Source organism: Acanthaster planci, linkage group LG04, assembly GCF_054643075.1.
Source record: "Acanthaster planci isolate LZ-2023a linkage group LG04, COTS_SCS, whole genome shotgun sequence".
Classification (NCBI taxonomy): domain Eukaryota; kingdom Metazoa; phylum Echinodermata; class Asteroidea; order Valvatida; family Acanthasteridae; genus Acanthaster; species Acanthaster planci.
In genome coordinates this window covers 9026279-9043858 of record NC_141780.1, presented here as the reverse complement: position 1 = coordinate 9043858, position 17580 = coordinate 9026279, and the positions used below count along the sequence as shown (strand labels likewise).

Genomic DNA, 17580 nt, shown 5'->3' with positions numbered 1-17580 from the left:
CTTCTATTTGGTGGCCTGCTAAGCCACCTATGTGCATGTACAGTACTTTAACCACATGCTGCCGGGTGCTTTTAAAAACACATACGGTGCTGTACGGGCAATTTTCAAGATTTTCAGTTTTCAGAATGTTACAAATATTCATCGTTTTATTTAATGGACGTTTACACCCACACAAATGACTCTTTGGTGGCTACTCTAAGCTGATAGGTAACCTTCATTGACTACTGCATATTTTAGCCAGGCCTGCCATCCTGTAAAGAGAGCCCATGCTTGTACATGTACAGTCAGTACAGTACGGTAAATCAGGACTCTAAGGACTCCAAAATACATGGTGACTTACATGTACTTATTTATTTATTTATTTCTTTTGTTTCCATAACCAACAGCAAAGAGATCGCCATTTACAGGTTAGGTATTAAAAATAAATATAAATACAAAAGACAATAACTAACTCTAATTGCAATAAAAAATAAAAATGTTCAATGCATGCAGGTTTCATAAAAAAAGTTTAAAATTAAAAGTTTAAAATTAAAAAGTACAAATTGTAACCCATATATATGTAATTTTGGTTAATTCACTTGCTGCCCTCAATGATTTTTAGACAGATGACAACTTTTATAACGATCCAGCCTTGAAAATAAGGTCCTATAGGTACACGTACATGTTGTTTATATTAGTCAGTGACAAAAACAGTTTTTATATATTCGGTTTAGAATAGTAACTAAAATTGAGTCAAACTGTCTTTTTTATCATCATGCAATTGCACCTTCAAGTTAAATTAGTATATTGGCCTAATAGTATGGAGCATCCATTGTGTATGTACATGTACAGTTTATATCTTTTGTTCCTCATTCTTGCAGTGAAGCAAGCAGTGAAGCAGTCCCTTGCTCTGTGCACATCTGACATCAACATTTGCCTGGAAAGGTTCAGAGGTCTGTGCAGTCTTAATGCATGTTCCAATTTTCTCCTTTTTCCTTTCGTTCATTTTGCTACCAGTATCATGCCCTGACTACAATGTCTCACCAATAGTCAACCCTCATCAACTGTCGCATTCTTAGCTCTGGCAGTAACTTTTCCCTTTCTTGCATGTACATCATTAGGACTACATGTACACGTCCCTGCTCTCCCCTGTGGACTAATCTCTAGATGAACCTTATTGTTTCTTTCTTTTAAAATGACTTCCTTGTTTATTCCCGGATATTTCCTGTGCTGGTGAGATCTGTGGCTCAAAAAATACATGTACATGTATGTTATACTGAATATATTCACAATAATATAAGCTTGTGGATTGTAGATTAATGTGGATTAATCTGCCCGAACAGAGTGCTGGGAAGGGCTGATAATTGCACAGATTTTAAGGAAATATGTCAAACAGAGTTACAGCTAACGATGTGCAGAGCATTGTGGGTAAATTTCTGCCAGGCACACGAGCTCGCTCAATGCGTTACACAAGCAGCAGTTATCAATTCGATATTTTTCTTTTTTTCTTCCTCATTGCTGAAAATAATCTCACTACACTTTATCTGTTCATCCAAAATTGATGAAGATAGCCAATGATTTGAAATATGCATGTATCACCAAAAAGACACTTGATCGGTGATACTCAGTGAGAAGATACGGTACATGTAAATTACCACACTGTGACTGTACCACGGCCATGTTTTTATCATCGAGCCGACACTTTGGCCGTGCCAAAGATTGCCATCGGTGAACCAAAAATTTAAATACATGTAACACTTTGCTGACTGGAAGTGATAACCTCACGGTCAAATGTGCTAGTACTCCTACTGTACAGTACATTATGACAGCAGCATCTTTCTCAACACTGAGAACTGGGTTATTTTTTGGACAGGATAAATCTTTCCCTAAATTTCCCCAAACATGTTTGAGCCAATACCCACTCTACGTACATGTTCATGTACATGACGTAGAATGTGCATGTACTTCGCCACACATTACAAAAAGGTTCAGTGCGTGTACATACATGTGCATACATCTACATGTACATACAGTTTACATGTATAAACTGTGCCAACTGCTCAACATCCATGCACGTTCATCATTTCATGTACATGTACTGTAAATGTAACTGGGAAGTTGAGAACAAAAATTATAAATGTGAAGCATTTTTCAATTTGTCATGTACAAACACATACGTGTACAGTGTACATGTACCGGTACATGTACATGTATGCAGTATGTGTACACATGGTCATGATAGTGAATGTACCATACACGGAAAGTGAGAAATAAGGAAATTGTGACTTCATGAAATGTTGCATGCTGTACCGGTGCATGTAGATGTTCAGAGATTGTTTTAATTAATGTCTTTCCATTACTGCAAAGCTGGAACAATTTCCTGTTTTTGTTCAACCTGTGACGAAGGTCAGAAAGGTGCCATAACAAGAATGTTAATGGTCAGAGATCTCCAGAACTCTCTGTCCTCTGTCATGTGTACACGTACCCTAGCAGGGCGGACAAGTTACTAGTAAAGGGACTACATGTACATTTGTATTTCGAATGGCTGAAATACAATGTGCAAAGTGAAATATGTTGTTTTTTTTCACCCCGAAAAACCTGAAGTCAGTTACATTTCTTTTTGAAGCATTGTGGACACATAAGAAGGGCCCCAACTTGCTTCCATTCATTATCCTCACAACTGTCTGTGTGTGTATAAGTGTTGTGGTAAAGTACTTTTCGAGTACCAAGTTCTCTACCAAAAGTTTAACTAGTTAGGAGGGAACAAAGCTGAGGTACATGAACATGGGAGTGTGTAAACATCGTCAATAGTGGACCTATAACAATAGGAGACAAGAGGGTTCACAGTTGCTGAAGAGTCCACAGTTGAAAAACGTGTACAAAACATATGGGAGGTCTTCCGAAAAAGTTAATGAACAAAAGAGGAACAATTCAGAGTCCAGGATTGAAGGCCTTTACACACTTGGGTGCATTTGACGGAACATGCACAAAGGTAAGATTACTTGCTTAGGTAAAATGATGACTTCAGACTACATCAGACTACAGACTATTCAATAAAAATTAAGTTTTTAGGACAAAAGTCCTTAACAAGTACTGGGCCAAGTACTTTTTCCTTAAAACTTAAATTTGATGAAACCGGGAGTGTCTGAAGTCTTAAATTTAGTTTGCAGTCTTACCTTTGTGTAGGTACGGTACCATCAAATGCCTGTGCACTCCAGTTTTTTTCTTTGGTAGAGAACTTGGTACTCGAAAGATACAGTACATGTACTTAACTACAACAGTGATATTGTGCACAACATTGCTTCTCCTACTTACATGTACACGTAGCTACTGTACATATATGTGTCTTATTAGTATCTTTGCTTTGTAATTTTTTGGGTGTGGTGTGTATACATGTAAATTATGACTAGCACCATCTTTTGTCTAAGCAGTGTAATTTGGTATTCCCAGAAGTTACAGTGCAGCTTTTCAAAGAAAATTAACTACATGTACATGTACATACATTTGTCAGTCTACAGACACTTGCTTGCAGGTGAGTGTCAATAAACATGCCCATTTACAATGTGGTTGCTGATTAATTAAATATAAGGCGATGCCTGGTTGACCTCCAGATGTTGATCAATCAGCTGACGTTGGTTGATTATGGACCTTCAGCTGGGGTAAGTTCAATGAGAAGTTAGACAACAACGTTGTCTGGGGTGTTGAAGTTGTCTGACCACTGCTTCCTGGTTGTAAAGGATCAAATTTCAAATGTGTGAAATCTCAAATGAATACTTGTACACAAGTCAATATCTTCCAAATGGTTAAGGATAATAAATTGGAACCTTGCATTATCACACTTAAAAATCTTCATGTCAAGTAATGGTTGAGGTGTGTGTGCTTCTTGAGAGCCCTCTAGGGGTAGGCTGAACTGATAAATGTCAAAAAGTGAATTTTCAATTTGTCTGCGGCAAAATTTGCTGTAATGGCTTCAAAAGTTGGTTGATATGATGACCTTAATTAATGTAAACAGTGCATGCGTCTGTTTGGAGCTCATGACTGTAATTGGACTGGAAGTTAAAATGAAAAGATTGTAGTGAGTTTTCAAAACTCACTACGAAAATTCATCCTGATAGATACATGTATAATTACAACTTTTCCTTCAAATGATAGACAACATGTACATGTAAGTACATGTATTGGCACTAACCAAGGTACTGGGCTTGTTGTTAATACAGTAAACACACTGATGACAAATGTTCCATAAACTTATACAATAAATTCATTAAATTCAATGGCGGAGATGCAGTCCAATGTCTACCTACTACTGGCATCTGTGAATTTATCCCTCTTTTCTTTCGTTTTCTTTTTTACAAGAATAATTTCCTTTTTATTCTCGGATATTTCCTTTGCTGGTGAGATCTGTTGCTCAAGAACTACATGTATGGTAATATATTCATATTAATCTTATCAAATCTACAGGCACCCTTTTACTGTATCTGAAAGATACTGGCATGCTTTTGATCCTGGAAACCCAGACGCTCAACATACCCATGTATGATGATGACAGCATCAAACTCACTACATTGGCTGTCAATCACTGCTCAGAACTCAAATCTGAGTATAAAAATATTACAAACTTTTCTATTTAGTTTTTATTTGACACAGGAGAATTACTTCCAACCAGGAAAATCAAACAAAAATTTTAGGAATTTTACCCTTTCAGTGGATGATGAACATAAACCGGTATCTCTGAGTCAAAATAAAAACTTTAAACAGGAAATGATACAAACAGGTACAATGTACTTCATATTAAATTCACTACTTCAACCTAATATGGGCTAGTACATGAATTTGGCACGTGTCTAGACATTGCTTGCACATCAATTCCAATTTCAGAGACTAGTGCCCGGTCAGGTACATGTACATGTACATGTACTAGTCTTGAACATTTTTGACTTTTGAGATGAAACTATGCAAACCCGGGATGATTTTTTTCCTAATTGTTTACAGCAACTTAAAATTAGACTGCATCTATGAAAACTAAAATAAACCTTAAAATTTTTGCAATTTTTGAATTGGTTGAATGGTTTGAAAAGTTGAATTTCAACGGTTAAAACCCAGAGAATTCTTTTCCTTGTTGAATGTAGCAACTCAAAACTACAATGCGTCAGGGGACACTAAAATTTACTTTCAATTTTTTTGCTATTTTTGAAGTGCTGTTGAAAGTTGAATGAAAACAGTTAAAACCCTGAAAGAATATTTTTCTAGTTTGAGGTATGCTATAAAACAATATGGACTGGCCACAGTCGGTCACTTTTGCACACCCATGCCCCTAGGGCGTGTTAATGACCAGAAGAGGGTCCTATTTCCTGAGGCCTCAAGAAATAAGACCCTCTTCTGATCCCTGACAGTCCCTTGGGGACATACAAGTAGATATGCACTAGTGACCTCATCGCCAGTCCATACATTTATGTGTATATCTATTTCGAATCGTTAATTGTTACGCTTTATAGTACATACATGTACATGTACTAAGGGTCATTCCATGTGTTGGGAAGCAGTGTAGCCTGCCTTTAAAAATCCTTCACGAGCATCTGCTCAATCAACTGTAGCGCATCTCAAAGAGGTAAACCTAATCTTTAAAATAAGACCAAGCCTGACTGCATTGAACAAAACCACCTGTTGAAAAGTTATTGACAACTGATGGTGTCAAAAGCCCTTTTCATTACTAAATGTGTGACGTGATTTACAATTAAGGGTTTTTCTCAAGTGAGAGGCAGCTTCTTTTTTTTTTTTACGGTTTTATGTTCAAGAAAGGCCCAACATTATTCCTTGAAAAACAACTTTCAGAATTTCTAAATCTTACATGCACCAGCTGTGATCAGAAAACATCAACTTCGACGTAAATTTGGTTTCAACAAATTTTGCGGAATGTTACATCCAAACGAGGGGTGTAAGTTATCCCTAAGTTGATTCTCTACTTTGTGTATAATTCTGTTGCAGTGATGCCCACACTGTTTCGTTGTGTTTTGTGTTATTGTGAGGCTACTGATGGAATTGACTCATCAGCAGGGGATCCAACAGTACTACTGTACCTCAACAACATGCGAAAGTGCATTCCTCAACTGAACTGCAGAACTTTGTTTACTGCTTGTCAATAGGATTTTATGTACATGTATGTATGTACACTGTATGTGTATGAATACATGTACATCATTGTTGGCTAGTAAAATAATTTTTTGTTTCAAAGATGGACTAAGCAGGCGCTACATGAGTGCGGTTTCAATGTTACACATGTACATCTGCAAACACAGTTCTCCAAGGCAAACAAGATCATTCCATGAAAGTTTTACTAGAGGACAAGAACTGCACAAGAACATTGCTTTTTGAGCATGCCTGTACATCAAGACTTGCATGTGAAGATGCAATATGTTTACAGCCTGTGACGTTTTGGGGTCACCGGCATATCGTTAATAATACATAATGGGCGACTCTGTTAAAATTCCTCCCTCTTTAAGTCTCGACATTACTCTGTCATCTACATGTATCTGTGCAACAGACAGACTTGGAGTTTGTGCTTGTGGAATGAATAAAAAATGGCAAACAATGATATAAAAATACAGCTGAAAGAAAAGACATGGCATGCCCTTTTTTTTTTTTAGTATTTCATACCTGGGACCGGACCAGACCAAGGAAAGCTTGAAACCTTTGGTTTCAAAATAAAATTTGGAACTGAAACAAGTTTACTACACTGGAATCACGGCATGCATGTACAAAGGTCTCTCTCAAAAACGTATGTTTTACTTCAATTTTTGTGACACGCATCGGCTGTGCCATATTTTGAACATACATGTATGTATTTGGATCAGCACGCACCCAAGTTCAGAATCCTTTGCACAACACAAGCACATGCACCTGATGGTGTTATATACCGGTACACAGCTGCAATTTTCCTACAAAGATGGCGTCCAATGAGAGGGATCTTTACAAGTACATGTACAATGTACTTCTAGTGAATCAAATTAAGGCAGGCACACGAAACATCTCCCTACACTGCATATACTCTATACAGCGTGCGACCACAAACCAATCTACTCGGGTACCTACGGTAGTACCTGTACGTGTAGTACCTGTACCTGCATGAAAGTTACGTTACAGTTTAAAGTGGGCTCATGCTGTGTACATAGTAAGACCAGTCCTTTTGTTTTAAGGCGTGCGATTGCACTCCCATGCCATCACACGTCTACAAGCTTCCCGAGAAGTGCAAATAATTGCACACCTTAAACCATCCATACTGCACTCCTCGTCATGAGTTTACTTTATAATTATACTTTGCAATTTGTAAGAAAAAGAAACGAAAAGAATCACACATGAGGCCTACCTAACAGTTAGTGATGACGGAATCATATTTTTATTCCCCTGACGAAACAGTTGAGCACAATACACATGTAGCTCTGTCAGTGTACAATTGTTCAGGACATGCACATTGCACAGCGCTGCAGCAAGCATTGCTGCATGCAAAATGCTACAAATACACCAGACTGTACAAGGCTTTACATGCGTCTACACGTCAAACGCAGTGCCATGAGATCACACCACTTTTCAGTCAAATTTTCTCAATGAATTCCCTGATTATCCCAAGTTTTTCGTGGAGATGTCTGCCCTGTAAGTTGTTCCAATCACAACAACGATATTTTTCGGAAAAAAAATTAGGGCTTTTACTCGCATCTACACAAAACGATCTCCAGAAGTCGGCATGCTTTCACGATGCAGGCTCCAATGCTCTACAAGTAGTGAAACAACGAATTCCTTTGAAGTTGAGACTGGGACCAGACCAGACAATCATGATGCACAACATAGTGCGTGAAAGCCATGGAGAGATCATGCCAGTGTGGATCGCAGCAGATTTTGTGTGCAATTGTTTCCCAATAAACCTTTTAAGCATTAAGAACGAAAATAACTCACAGGAAAGAGATCTGGCAAAGAGAAACTTCTGGAAAGTCGGGAGATTTATTTGAAAAATTTAATGGAGAATTGGAGTGATCTTGTGGCTCAGAGGAGTTCTACATGGTCCGTCAAGGCTGCAATTATGGAAAGGGCATGATATACATGTATGACCGTCATAAAACTTTGAATCTTTTTACATGTATTGGACATATCTCCTTGAGTTTGCTTGAAGTAAGCGGGTGTGATCTGCTGAAACTGTTGCACCATTTTTTGGTGGTTTTGTTGATTGTTTATATGTAAAGTTGACCTAATTTTATCTTTCTATTTTACTATGTCTTGATTGACCCAAGGTTTTGGTTCATTTTTCAAAATCACATGCAAGATCAAGATTCCCTGATGACTCTTGATAAAAAATCTTAGGTTAGACATCACCAACGGATATAAATAGATACATGTATGATGCAAGGGTCAGGGGTCACAAGTTGAGAGCCTGGGTGTTTTCGATTTCATTACATGTACACTTTACAGTAGTGCACCCTGTATGTGTGGGCATTATATTCTGCATTTTGCCTAGCTGACATTCATTCCGGCCAAATGGGCAAAGTGGCCTTCAATTTCAGTGTAGTTCTGTAGGATCAACAGCTAGCATTAGAATACGGGAGTTTACGTTCAACAGATAGCCTAGCCACCTGGCCGGGAATAACTGAATATCAACAGTACCATCCACACATGCGAAATATATAGGGGACGACTTCAGAATATTTTGGCTATTTCTGGAAAACTGCAGGAATTCCTCCAGTCTTGGTCACCATGTCACGCATGTGGAAATTGGGTGATACCGTACCCTTGATTCGTAGAGTAGTCAGAATCATCGGGTCTCAAATCCAGACTATCACAACTACAGAGCCAGCCCCCTGTCTAACAATGCCAAACACTGCCTACAGCTAAGCAACACATGCATGACATGGGATGACCAAGTTCCTATAATTAGTGTCAACAACTTGAACAAGTGTGAACTGCTGATGAAATGCATGACAAGGACAGTCACTAATTCACAAACTTACCATAAATTCTTTCAAAAATCCATCTTCACCATTTGTAGCCAACATCCGAAGATGTTCCTCATGTTGTAAAAATGCTTCCAAATGTTCTCTTTGGGACATTTTATGTTCTATTACATTTCAACGCGGCTGGGTTTGAACTGTATTAATACACTTACATGTACATTTTTGTACATGTACTTCACACACGGGCCAACAGTAGTAGTACAGCATGCATGATGACATGGATGAAGGCCTACTCGATACCAGGAAATAATTGGTTTTCCCCAATGGACAACCTTGTTCTCGGAACTTCCTCGAACTAGCTCACAACCACGTACCCAAAAACCACTCTTTCCGCTTCGTTTGTCCCCATCATAAGAAATATTATTTCGTTACCTCGAAGTACTATTTCGTTCCCTCCAAATATCATTCCATTCCCTCAAAATCATTTCGTTCCCTCGACGCGAGTGGTCTGTCCCCCGCCAAAAAATAAGGCCGGGGGGGGGGTTCCGCCCACTCCACATTTTTCTCATTAGCTTCACAGTGCATTATTCACGCTTTGGGTCTTTCAGACTTTTGAGTAACTCTTTGCCAGCAGCCATTTTTGCACCTATTTTGTGAGAATCGGACCTACCGTTTTCGCGCAGTGTCCATTTTTCCGAAGAAGGTCAGCAAAAAACTTACAATTTTTCCTCGCGCACACGTTACATGCAAGGGCACGCTGGCAAGCGCGTGGCCCCAAACTTCAAGTGGCCATCGCAACATCTTCAAATTAACTGAAAGTGAATTCCTTTTAAAATTAAAAGGAAAAAGAATGGTTTTAAAAATCGTGTGGGGGGATCTGTTCCCACGTCCCTTCCCCGCTGGGACACTGAAGATAATGGGTATGAGTGTTTTGACAGGCTCCAGTTGGTCATATTTCTTCGTCATAATAACAAGAATCTGCAAAGTACCTACAAAAATTTCTGTGAGATTCTCAGTGTTAAAGCTGGTTATTGCATGAACATGGAGGTATGGGCTCTGTTTGTGTCTTGCCAATGCTATCTGTGTGGGTACTAGCATCTTGTCTAGCAGATGATTTGCACTTTTTTTCGGTGGGCTTTTAGTCATTGGTTTTTCACTCGTTTGGCGGGACTTTGGTGGTAGTCAATATTTGACTTGGTAACAAGTGGGGTGTGTTGTCTGGGGGTGCTTGGCTGGATGCATATGTCAGTCTAGGCTGCTTTCACAGCATCTACAACTGAGATGTTGCAAGAGACTTTCAGTAGTTGGATTTTCCTTTCCTCTTTGATGGTGGTGCAGCCTTCCTGGGAGGAGTTTTCTCCACCGCAGAGACAAACTTTCACTTTTTCTCGTTGCTTACAAGCTTCATAGGCAAGGGGGCCCCGCAATGGACACATCAGATTTGTTGCTAGCAACATGTCCCAGCCTCTGACAGTTGAAACATCTTATTACAGGTGGGATGTATGTCTTGACTTCATAGTATTCATAGCCAAGTTGGATTTTTGCAGGTAAGGTGGTTTGTTGAACGTGAGACAGGCAGACTCTTTTCAAGACTTAGTGAACCATGACGGCATCGCATCATGCGCTGGGCCTCTACTCCAGATTTCTTACGCCTTTACTTTGAGCCTGAGACTTGACATAAGCAGCGGTTACACCAACCGAGTTGTGGCAGCGTTTGTGCTTGGGCCCGAGTGAAACGTCGAACGGCAATGGCGCCTCGATTGCTTTTTGTGACCTGTTTGACTACGTCTTTCCCAACTGCTTAGTTAAGATACTTTGCTATTTTAACTGGGCTAATTTTAGCTAGCTGCACATCAGAGGAGTTTATAATTATAAGGGTAGACTGGCTTTCGGTGTTGGTGTGTCGGCGTTTTATGATTTGACTGGGTGTGATACTGTCTGAATCACTGTAGACGTTACTGTAGTTTATACTGGGTTTTGCTCGTTTTCTGGATTGTTTTTGAGTTAAAAACTCGGGTTTAGATTGTTCTTGAGCCTAGCTAATAAGTCTATCCAGAGTGAACCGAGGCTAGGCCTCATCCCAAAATCCTTGAGGTTTTCCTCTGTTTTTCTGCTGGAACAATTCGGTCCCATGATATGTCATTTTTGAATTCAGACTCAGCATCAGTCATTTCTTGAGATTATGGACTGTACAGCGTCTCAGAAATTACCTAATGTCACTTGTTGTGCATCAGGCGTACATTTCCAATGACGATCCATACAAACTCCCTCTCAGTCCTATCGATAGATCACCAGTGTTTCGCGCACGACTGTTGAATTTTGCGCCAGATAGCAAGCGACGGTTCAATACGTCCGTTTACTTTAGCCAGTCCTCTCGAAGTCCCTGTCGACATCGCTCAGCGGGGTGGCAAGCGAGCAAAACATAAATACCAATCCTTGCTAAGCCTATGTTGATCACAGTGTGGTAATTTTTTTTCAGTGATCATCACCGATAAATCATTTTACGACAATTATTTCAAATCACTGGTTATTGTGTAAAATTTTAGAAAAATGAACAATGATGAAGTTATTTTCGGGAACAAAGAAGATAAAGCAAAAATATTCTATCAGCTCCTACTTGATTTGTGCATTTAGTGGGCATTGTTTCCTCATTTACATAAACTGGCAAGATTCTACCGGTTTCATTACCCACTACCCGTCCCTACGTTCGGAGGACAAGACGTCAGCAGACTATTTGCATTGGGGCGGGTTGCTACATTGACAGCTGAGCGAATAGTTTTATTCCTATTTTGGGGGTGTTTTGGCAAAGGACGAATAAAACAATTCGCGTGGCTAGCCCCTATAAAATTGAAAAGAAAAGTGAACTTCTGGCTGTAATCTTGAATTTCCAAAGAAAAGCGGGAGGCCAACCACTCTCTGAGAATCACCAGGCGGCGCTGTTTCTGTCTCATTTTGCACAATGGGCGCGTAAATTAATTATTCTAGTTGCGCAGGGTGCAGTCCACTAATTCAAGTAATAATTTCCGCCAAGCACATTAGTATAACTAACCGTTCTTTAGGCTTCCATCTGGGAGTAGAAGGGATAAAAAAAAACCACACACACACACACAACAAAAACACGGCTGGAAAATGGTCCAAAAGGCCACAGAAACTAGTGGGATGCCATTTGAAAAATGGCTTCGTGCTGAGTTCGGAATTTGACTTTTGGGCGGTTGATTTTGTTTTGGGTAAATAATTAAAAATGTAATTGGTTAATCCCCCCCCAAAATTGAAAAGAAACTGAAAGATTAATGACCAAATAATAATTAAATTTTTGTTTGAGACACCCCAGGGATGTTGGCTTGCATGTCATGAGCTTTGGACGATGGGTGATTTTACATAGGTTTCAATGACGCCCGAATTAGTGTTCTTTACCCTGCAACTACCGGGTATCGGGTCACTTAATCTCCAACCACTTCGCCCCATGTCACTTCTCCCCTAACCACTTCGCCCCATTTCCATTCGACCAAGCCGTGCTTGAACGTGTTTGGAAACTCATCAGGCACAAACAAGTCGCCTTTCTTGTGGCGTGGATTGACATCATGTGACAATGAATTTCACATTAAAATTGGACTAATTTAAGAAACAATATCGTTGCTTAAAGTTTCGTGAAAGTTTCTCCTATAGTCTTCTATGGATCCCTTTTAGGCCTAGGCTACGTTTTCTCTTCCTTTCTTTTTTGAATCCGTAGCCAAACAAATTTAACTTTCAAAGACAGAAATAAAAATGCATGTCTCTCCTTTTCATTCTCCTTTGGAAATTATATTCACTTGATATAGTCAAGAATCACAGCGACCCTAAAGTTTCGATGGTCATAATTATATTGGTGAAACTATGCGCGTGCATTTACAATTTCAGCATAAATTGACTTCACACCTTATACAGGGCTGAGGAGTTAACTGCCAGCATTTAGGCATATTGCCCGGCCACGTAACGCGTGACTCTGTAGCTCTGTGCGCCGTATTGACCAAAGAATGTAACGGCGCCCACATTGCGCACTATAGGCTTGACACCTACAGACCGTTAATAGGATGATCATGCTTATTGTTATATTTTCCTTAGCAAATTGCTTAAATTTGAACTTTTGGTTTGGCTGGGCAGATAAACTGTCGACGTTGCAACCTTCACCAGTAGGTTAAAAAATACCTCGGTGTTGATGATAAATCTCCTGGGAGGACTATGTTCAATTTATTACAACCCAAAGCAAACAAACTGTTGGTTTCATTTTCAGTATTGCTCATGATCTTTCTCAAAATGTCCTACTTGCTTTATACAAGGTTCTGGTTCTTTCTACTCTTGAATATGGCCAGCCTGTTTGGTACCTGTATAATAAAGAAGAACTATATTGACAAAATCACGGTAGAGAATATTCAACGTAGAGCAGAGCTATACTAGAATAATGACGGAGTACCTGACAGGTTACGCGTTCTTAAAACTGTCCTCACTTGCTTCCATATCCCAGCGTAGAGCGGAGTTGCTACACTGGGGATCAAATTTTTTCTAATTACGTAATTAAAAACAAAAATTTTGGCCAAATGCAAAAAACCTCCTGTTAATTTGCACCTCTGTAGATGCTGAACAGCCTAGTTTAGTCACCTTTAACAAGGGGACTTCCCCTGAGCTGCGTAATTCTTTTCCAGGGCCTGCTTCCAGCCAAGTCTCATGGGGATTGTATCTAAATGTCTAAGCCACGTGTTGATAAGGGATTATTGACAATGAATATTGAATGGATGACATAAAAACAAGAAAAAATCGACACCAAAGAGCACATAGCATGTACTTCGCAAGAACGGTGGACGGACATGAAAGAAAACAGTAAAGGCGCCCTCTATAAACTATGGTGTACTATTTACAACAAACATTTCTCTCTCTCTTTAGCCTCCATCCAAGCGACACAACCAGACGACGCGACGGCACGACGTTTCCCTTGCGTCGTGCCGTCGCCCGTCGCGTCGTGCTGCCTTAGGTCTTTTCCATGTTGCATTTATTGCCACCTAAACGTCGCCCCTTCCGTCGCCCGTCGCGTCGTACCGTTGTGCGTCACGTCTCCTATTACGTCGACTGAAGCACGACGCGACGCACGACACGACGCACGACGCGACGGGTCGTGTGCTGTCGCCCTTTACTTCTTGGTGTTTATAGAGAGCGCCTTTACTGTTTTCTTTTATTTCCGCCCCCGTACTTGCATAGTACGGTATAGTCCACTAATTCAAGCTCCATTGAAAACAGTATAAAATCGGCACTGTTCAGGGCCCAATAACATGGATACCAACTTCCTTGAGATTGCTGAAACACAAATGAAATTATTGTCTGGTCTCTTATCTTTTGATTTCCTTTCAATTTTTCAAGTGGCAACCCTCAACCTTCTTGGGCACTTAGGACCATTTTTCATCTGTAGTTTTTAGCCATTCTGCTCTCATAGGATAGCTCAAAGACCCAGGCAGTTGATCCTGGCAACGATTTACACATTTTCACCATTTCAGGGGCAAAACAATCCCCTTTTTTCAGAAAAATGCTGGGCTGCTACTTTTAATGCTAATGAGCTGACCAGAAATTCTCACTTGAATAGTGGATTGCATGCACCTAGTTAGTACATGGTATTCGCTCTTTGTACGCTGCCGCCATGGGCATGCAGAGCCTTGAACTGACACTTTTTGAAATATTGTCCAATTGTAGAGTATAGATGGCAAAAGCACTAACGCAGCATCATGCCAACAATTACTAAGCAACATAGATGGAAAAAGCTGCCAGATCGAGGCTCTGCGTGCCTATGGCGGTAGCGTACAAAGAGCGAATAGGTAGCAGGTCTTGTTTCTGTTGTTCTTTTTCATGCATGCTTTCTAACTTTGTGTTTTCATTAAGAGTGAGTTGTGGAAGAAAAGGTTTGTTTGCTTTTAATCAAATGTAATTAGAAAGAGCGTCACGACCAACTATCAGCCTTGTCTCCAGGAAATAAATAATATGAGCCACAACGTTGTTTTAACTTTTCCTGCTCTAATTTTGATCTTCCTAATAATTATGTAATAAAATTAATTTTGTTCCCCTACTTTTTGAAATCCTAACTCCCCCAGAATTAGGTCATACAATTTGTGCAGGTTGCTTGGCAGCGCGTGTGGGCAGTTGATAGCAGAACTTGCAACCAGCCACAAGAGTCCTTCAGAAGGAGATGATAACTTCCCTAGTTAGACTGGACTGAACAGAGACTGTTCTGTTGTCTCTCTGTGATTTCTCCTTCCATCGAACCTGCCATACTTACAAATTCGTCCCTGTCCTGCTCTAGGCAAAACCATTACCAGTGTAAGCCTATTGAACCACACATGCATACCTTGCTGGACAGGGGGTGGCCTGGACCAGAGCCACATGAATTCCGTTCCGAAACCTGATTTAGTTGAGGGGAAGGAAAGACTGTGCACTTGAACCCTAAACATGATATAGCCCAACGCATCTTCGCCATCCATTCAAGCTCTTTTTACTGCAAGCCTTTCTACTGCAAACTCTACTGCTACTTGCAAAGTCAAGACAAGCCAAGTCGTCCCCAACTTCAGCAATAGACAATATTATCTAAATCCATTCTAAGATACAATACATCAATCATTATAATGTGCTTCCTAATGTAAGATGCGGATCAGAGGAGAAATTATACATGTGTGTGGCCAAACAGAGTTGAAAAAAAGACATGGCCACAATGATAATAGCGTCTGTATAATGTTTTATTCAGAAACATGGACCAATATCATTGAAAGTGTGGTGCTGATGAAGGTAACGAGGACGACTGGCCTGATGGAAGACAACGACGGAATATTCTGAGGGTATTATAGAGCAGGCTCGGTGGTAATTTCCTAAACCAGTGGTCAAACTTGCAGTCATACAATTGTAGACAAATTGTCTGGGGAATTGGGAATACTACTTAGAAATTACCGGGATGGACCACGGAAAATTACCGGTATCTATAAGATTACAAATCTACCACAAATGGGAAGTGCGTCGACGGTATTAAAAAGAAATCATTGGCTGGGTTTAAAGCGTGACGAATTCTGGGCTTCCACTTATTATGAGAGAGCAGTTCCTACATATGCCGATTTTTTTTTTGCCCTTTTTCTTTTTCTTAATAAAACATGACAGAAAATAATCCTAATCGAGGAATGGATGAGATAAAAACAAAACAAATCAACACCAAAGAGTAAATAGCATGTACTTCGCAAGCATGGGGGACAGAAATGAAAGAAAACAGTAAAAGCGCCCTCTATAAACACCGTAAAGCAAAGGGTGACAGCACACGACGCGTCGCGTCGTGCGTCGTGTCGTGCGTCGCGTCGCGTCGCACTTCAGGCGACGTAAAAGGTGACGCGATGCACGACACGACGTACGACGCGACGCACGACGGTACGACGCGACGGGCGACGGCAAGACCCGACGCACGATGCGACGCGTCGTGTGTGTACAAAAGTAATGGCAAGAAGGCGACGGTGCGACCCGACGGCACGACGCAAGGGAACCGTCGTGCCGTCGCGTCGTCTGATTGCGTCGCCTGGATGGAGACTAAAGAGAGAGAGAAATGTTTGTCGTAAATAGTACACCATACGTTTAGGCAGAAAAATTGCAACAAGGAAAGGACCTAAGACAGCACGACGCGACGGGCGACAACACGATGCGACGCACGACGCGACGCGTCGTGTGTGTACAAAAGTAATGGCAAGAAGGCGACAGTGCGACCCGACGGCACGACGCAAGGGAGCCGTCGTGCCGTCGCGTCGTGTAGTTGCGTCGCCTGGAGGGAAGCTAAAGAGAGAGAGATATGTTTGTCGTAAATAGTACACCATATAAACGTCGCCCCTTCCGTCGCCCGTCGTGCGTCGCGTCGTACGTCGTGTCGTGCATCGCGTCGCTTTTTACGTCGCCTGAAGCGCGACGCGACGCACGACACGACGCGTGCTGTCGCCCTTTGCTTTACGGTGTTTATAGAGGGCGCTTTTACTGTTTTCTTTCATTTCTGTCCCCCATGCTTGCGAAGTACATGCTATTTACTCTTTGGTGTTGATTTGTTCTTGTTTTTATCTCATCCATTCCTCGATTAGGATTAATTTCTGTCATGTTTTATTAAGAAAAAGAAAAAACAGCAAAAAGAAAATCGGCATATGTAGGAACTGCCCGCTCATATAAGTGGAAGCCCAGAATTCGTCACTCTTTAAACCCAGCAAATGATTTCTTTTTAATACCGTCGACGCACTTCCCATTTGTGGTAAATTTGTAATCTTATAGATACCGGTATTTCTTCGTGGTCCATCCCGGTAATTTCTAAGTAGTACTCCCAATTCCCCAGACAATTTGTCTACAATTGTATGACTGCAAGTTTGACCACTGGTTTAGGAAGTTACCCCTGAGCCTGCTCTATAATACCCTCAGAATATTCCGTCGTAGTCTTCCATCAGGCCAGTCGTCCTCGAAATACCCTCATCAGCACCACACTTTCAATGATATTAGTCCATGTTTCTGAATAAAACATTATGCAGACGCTATTATCATTGCGGCCGTGTCTTTTTTTCAACTCTGTTTGGCAACACACATGTATAATTTCTCCTCTGATCCGCATCTTACATTAGGAAGCACGTTATAATGATTTATATAT

At 40.6% G+C, this 17580-nt stretch overlaps 1 protein-coding gene across 5 annotated transcripts in view; it reads right to left on the bottom strand.

Annotated features, from left to right (window-relative positions):
• Positions 1-17580, bottom strand: part of LOC110974871 (uncharacterized) — a 102048-nt gene that overhangs the window by 82311 nt on the left and 2157 nt on the right. Inside the window, exons 1-2 of one of the 5 annotated variants that reach the window (XM_087135818.1) lie at positions 8973-9220; positions 7927-8042 (exon numbers count right to left, since the gene is read on the bottom strand). The exons of 1 other annotated variant lie outside the window; for it this stretch is intronic. Coding sequence is in view for 2 of the 4 variants with exons in the window: in XM_022226787.2 (XP_022082479.1) it covers positions 8973-9071 (99 nt within the window). In the remaining 2 variants the exon portion in view is untranslated. Of the gene's footprint in view, positions 1-7926; positions 8043-8972; positions 9224-17580 lie in introns of those variants that run through there. 3 more of the 5 variants (XM_022226787.2, XM_022226784.2, XM_022226786.2) reach the window with 3 other exon arrangements.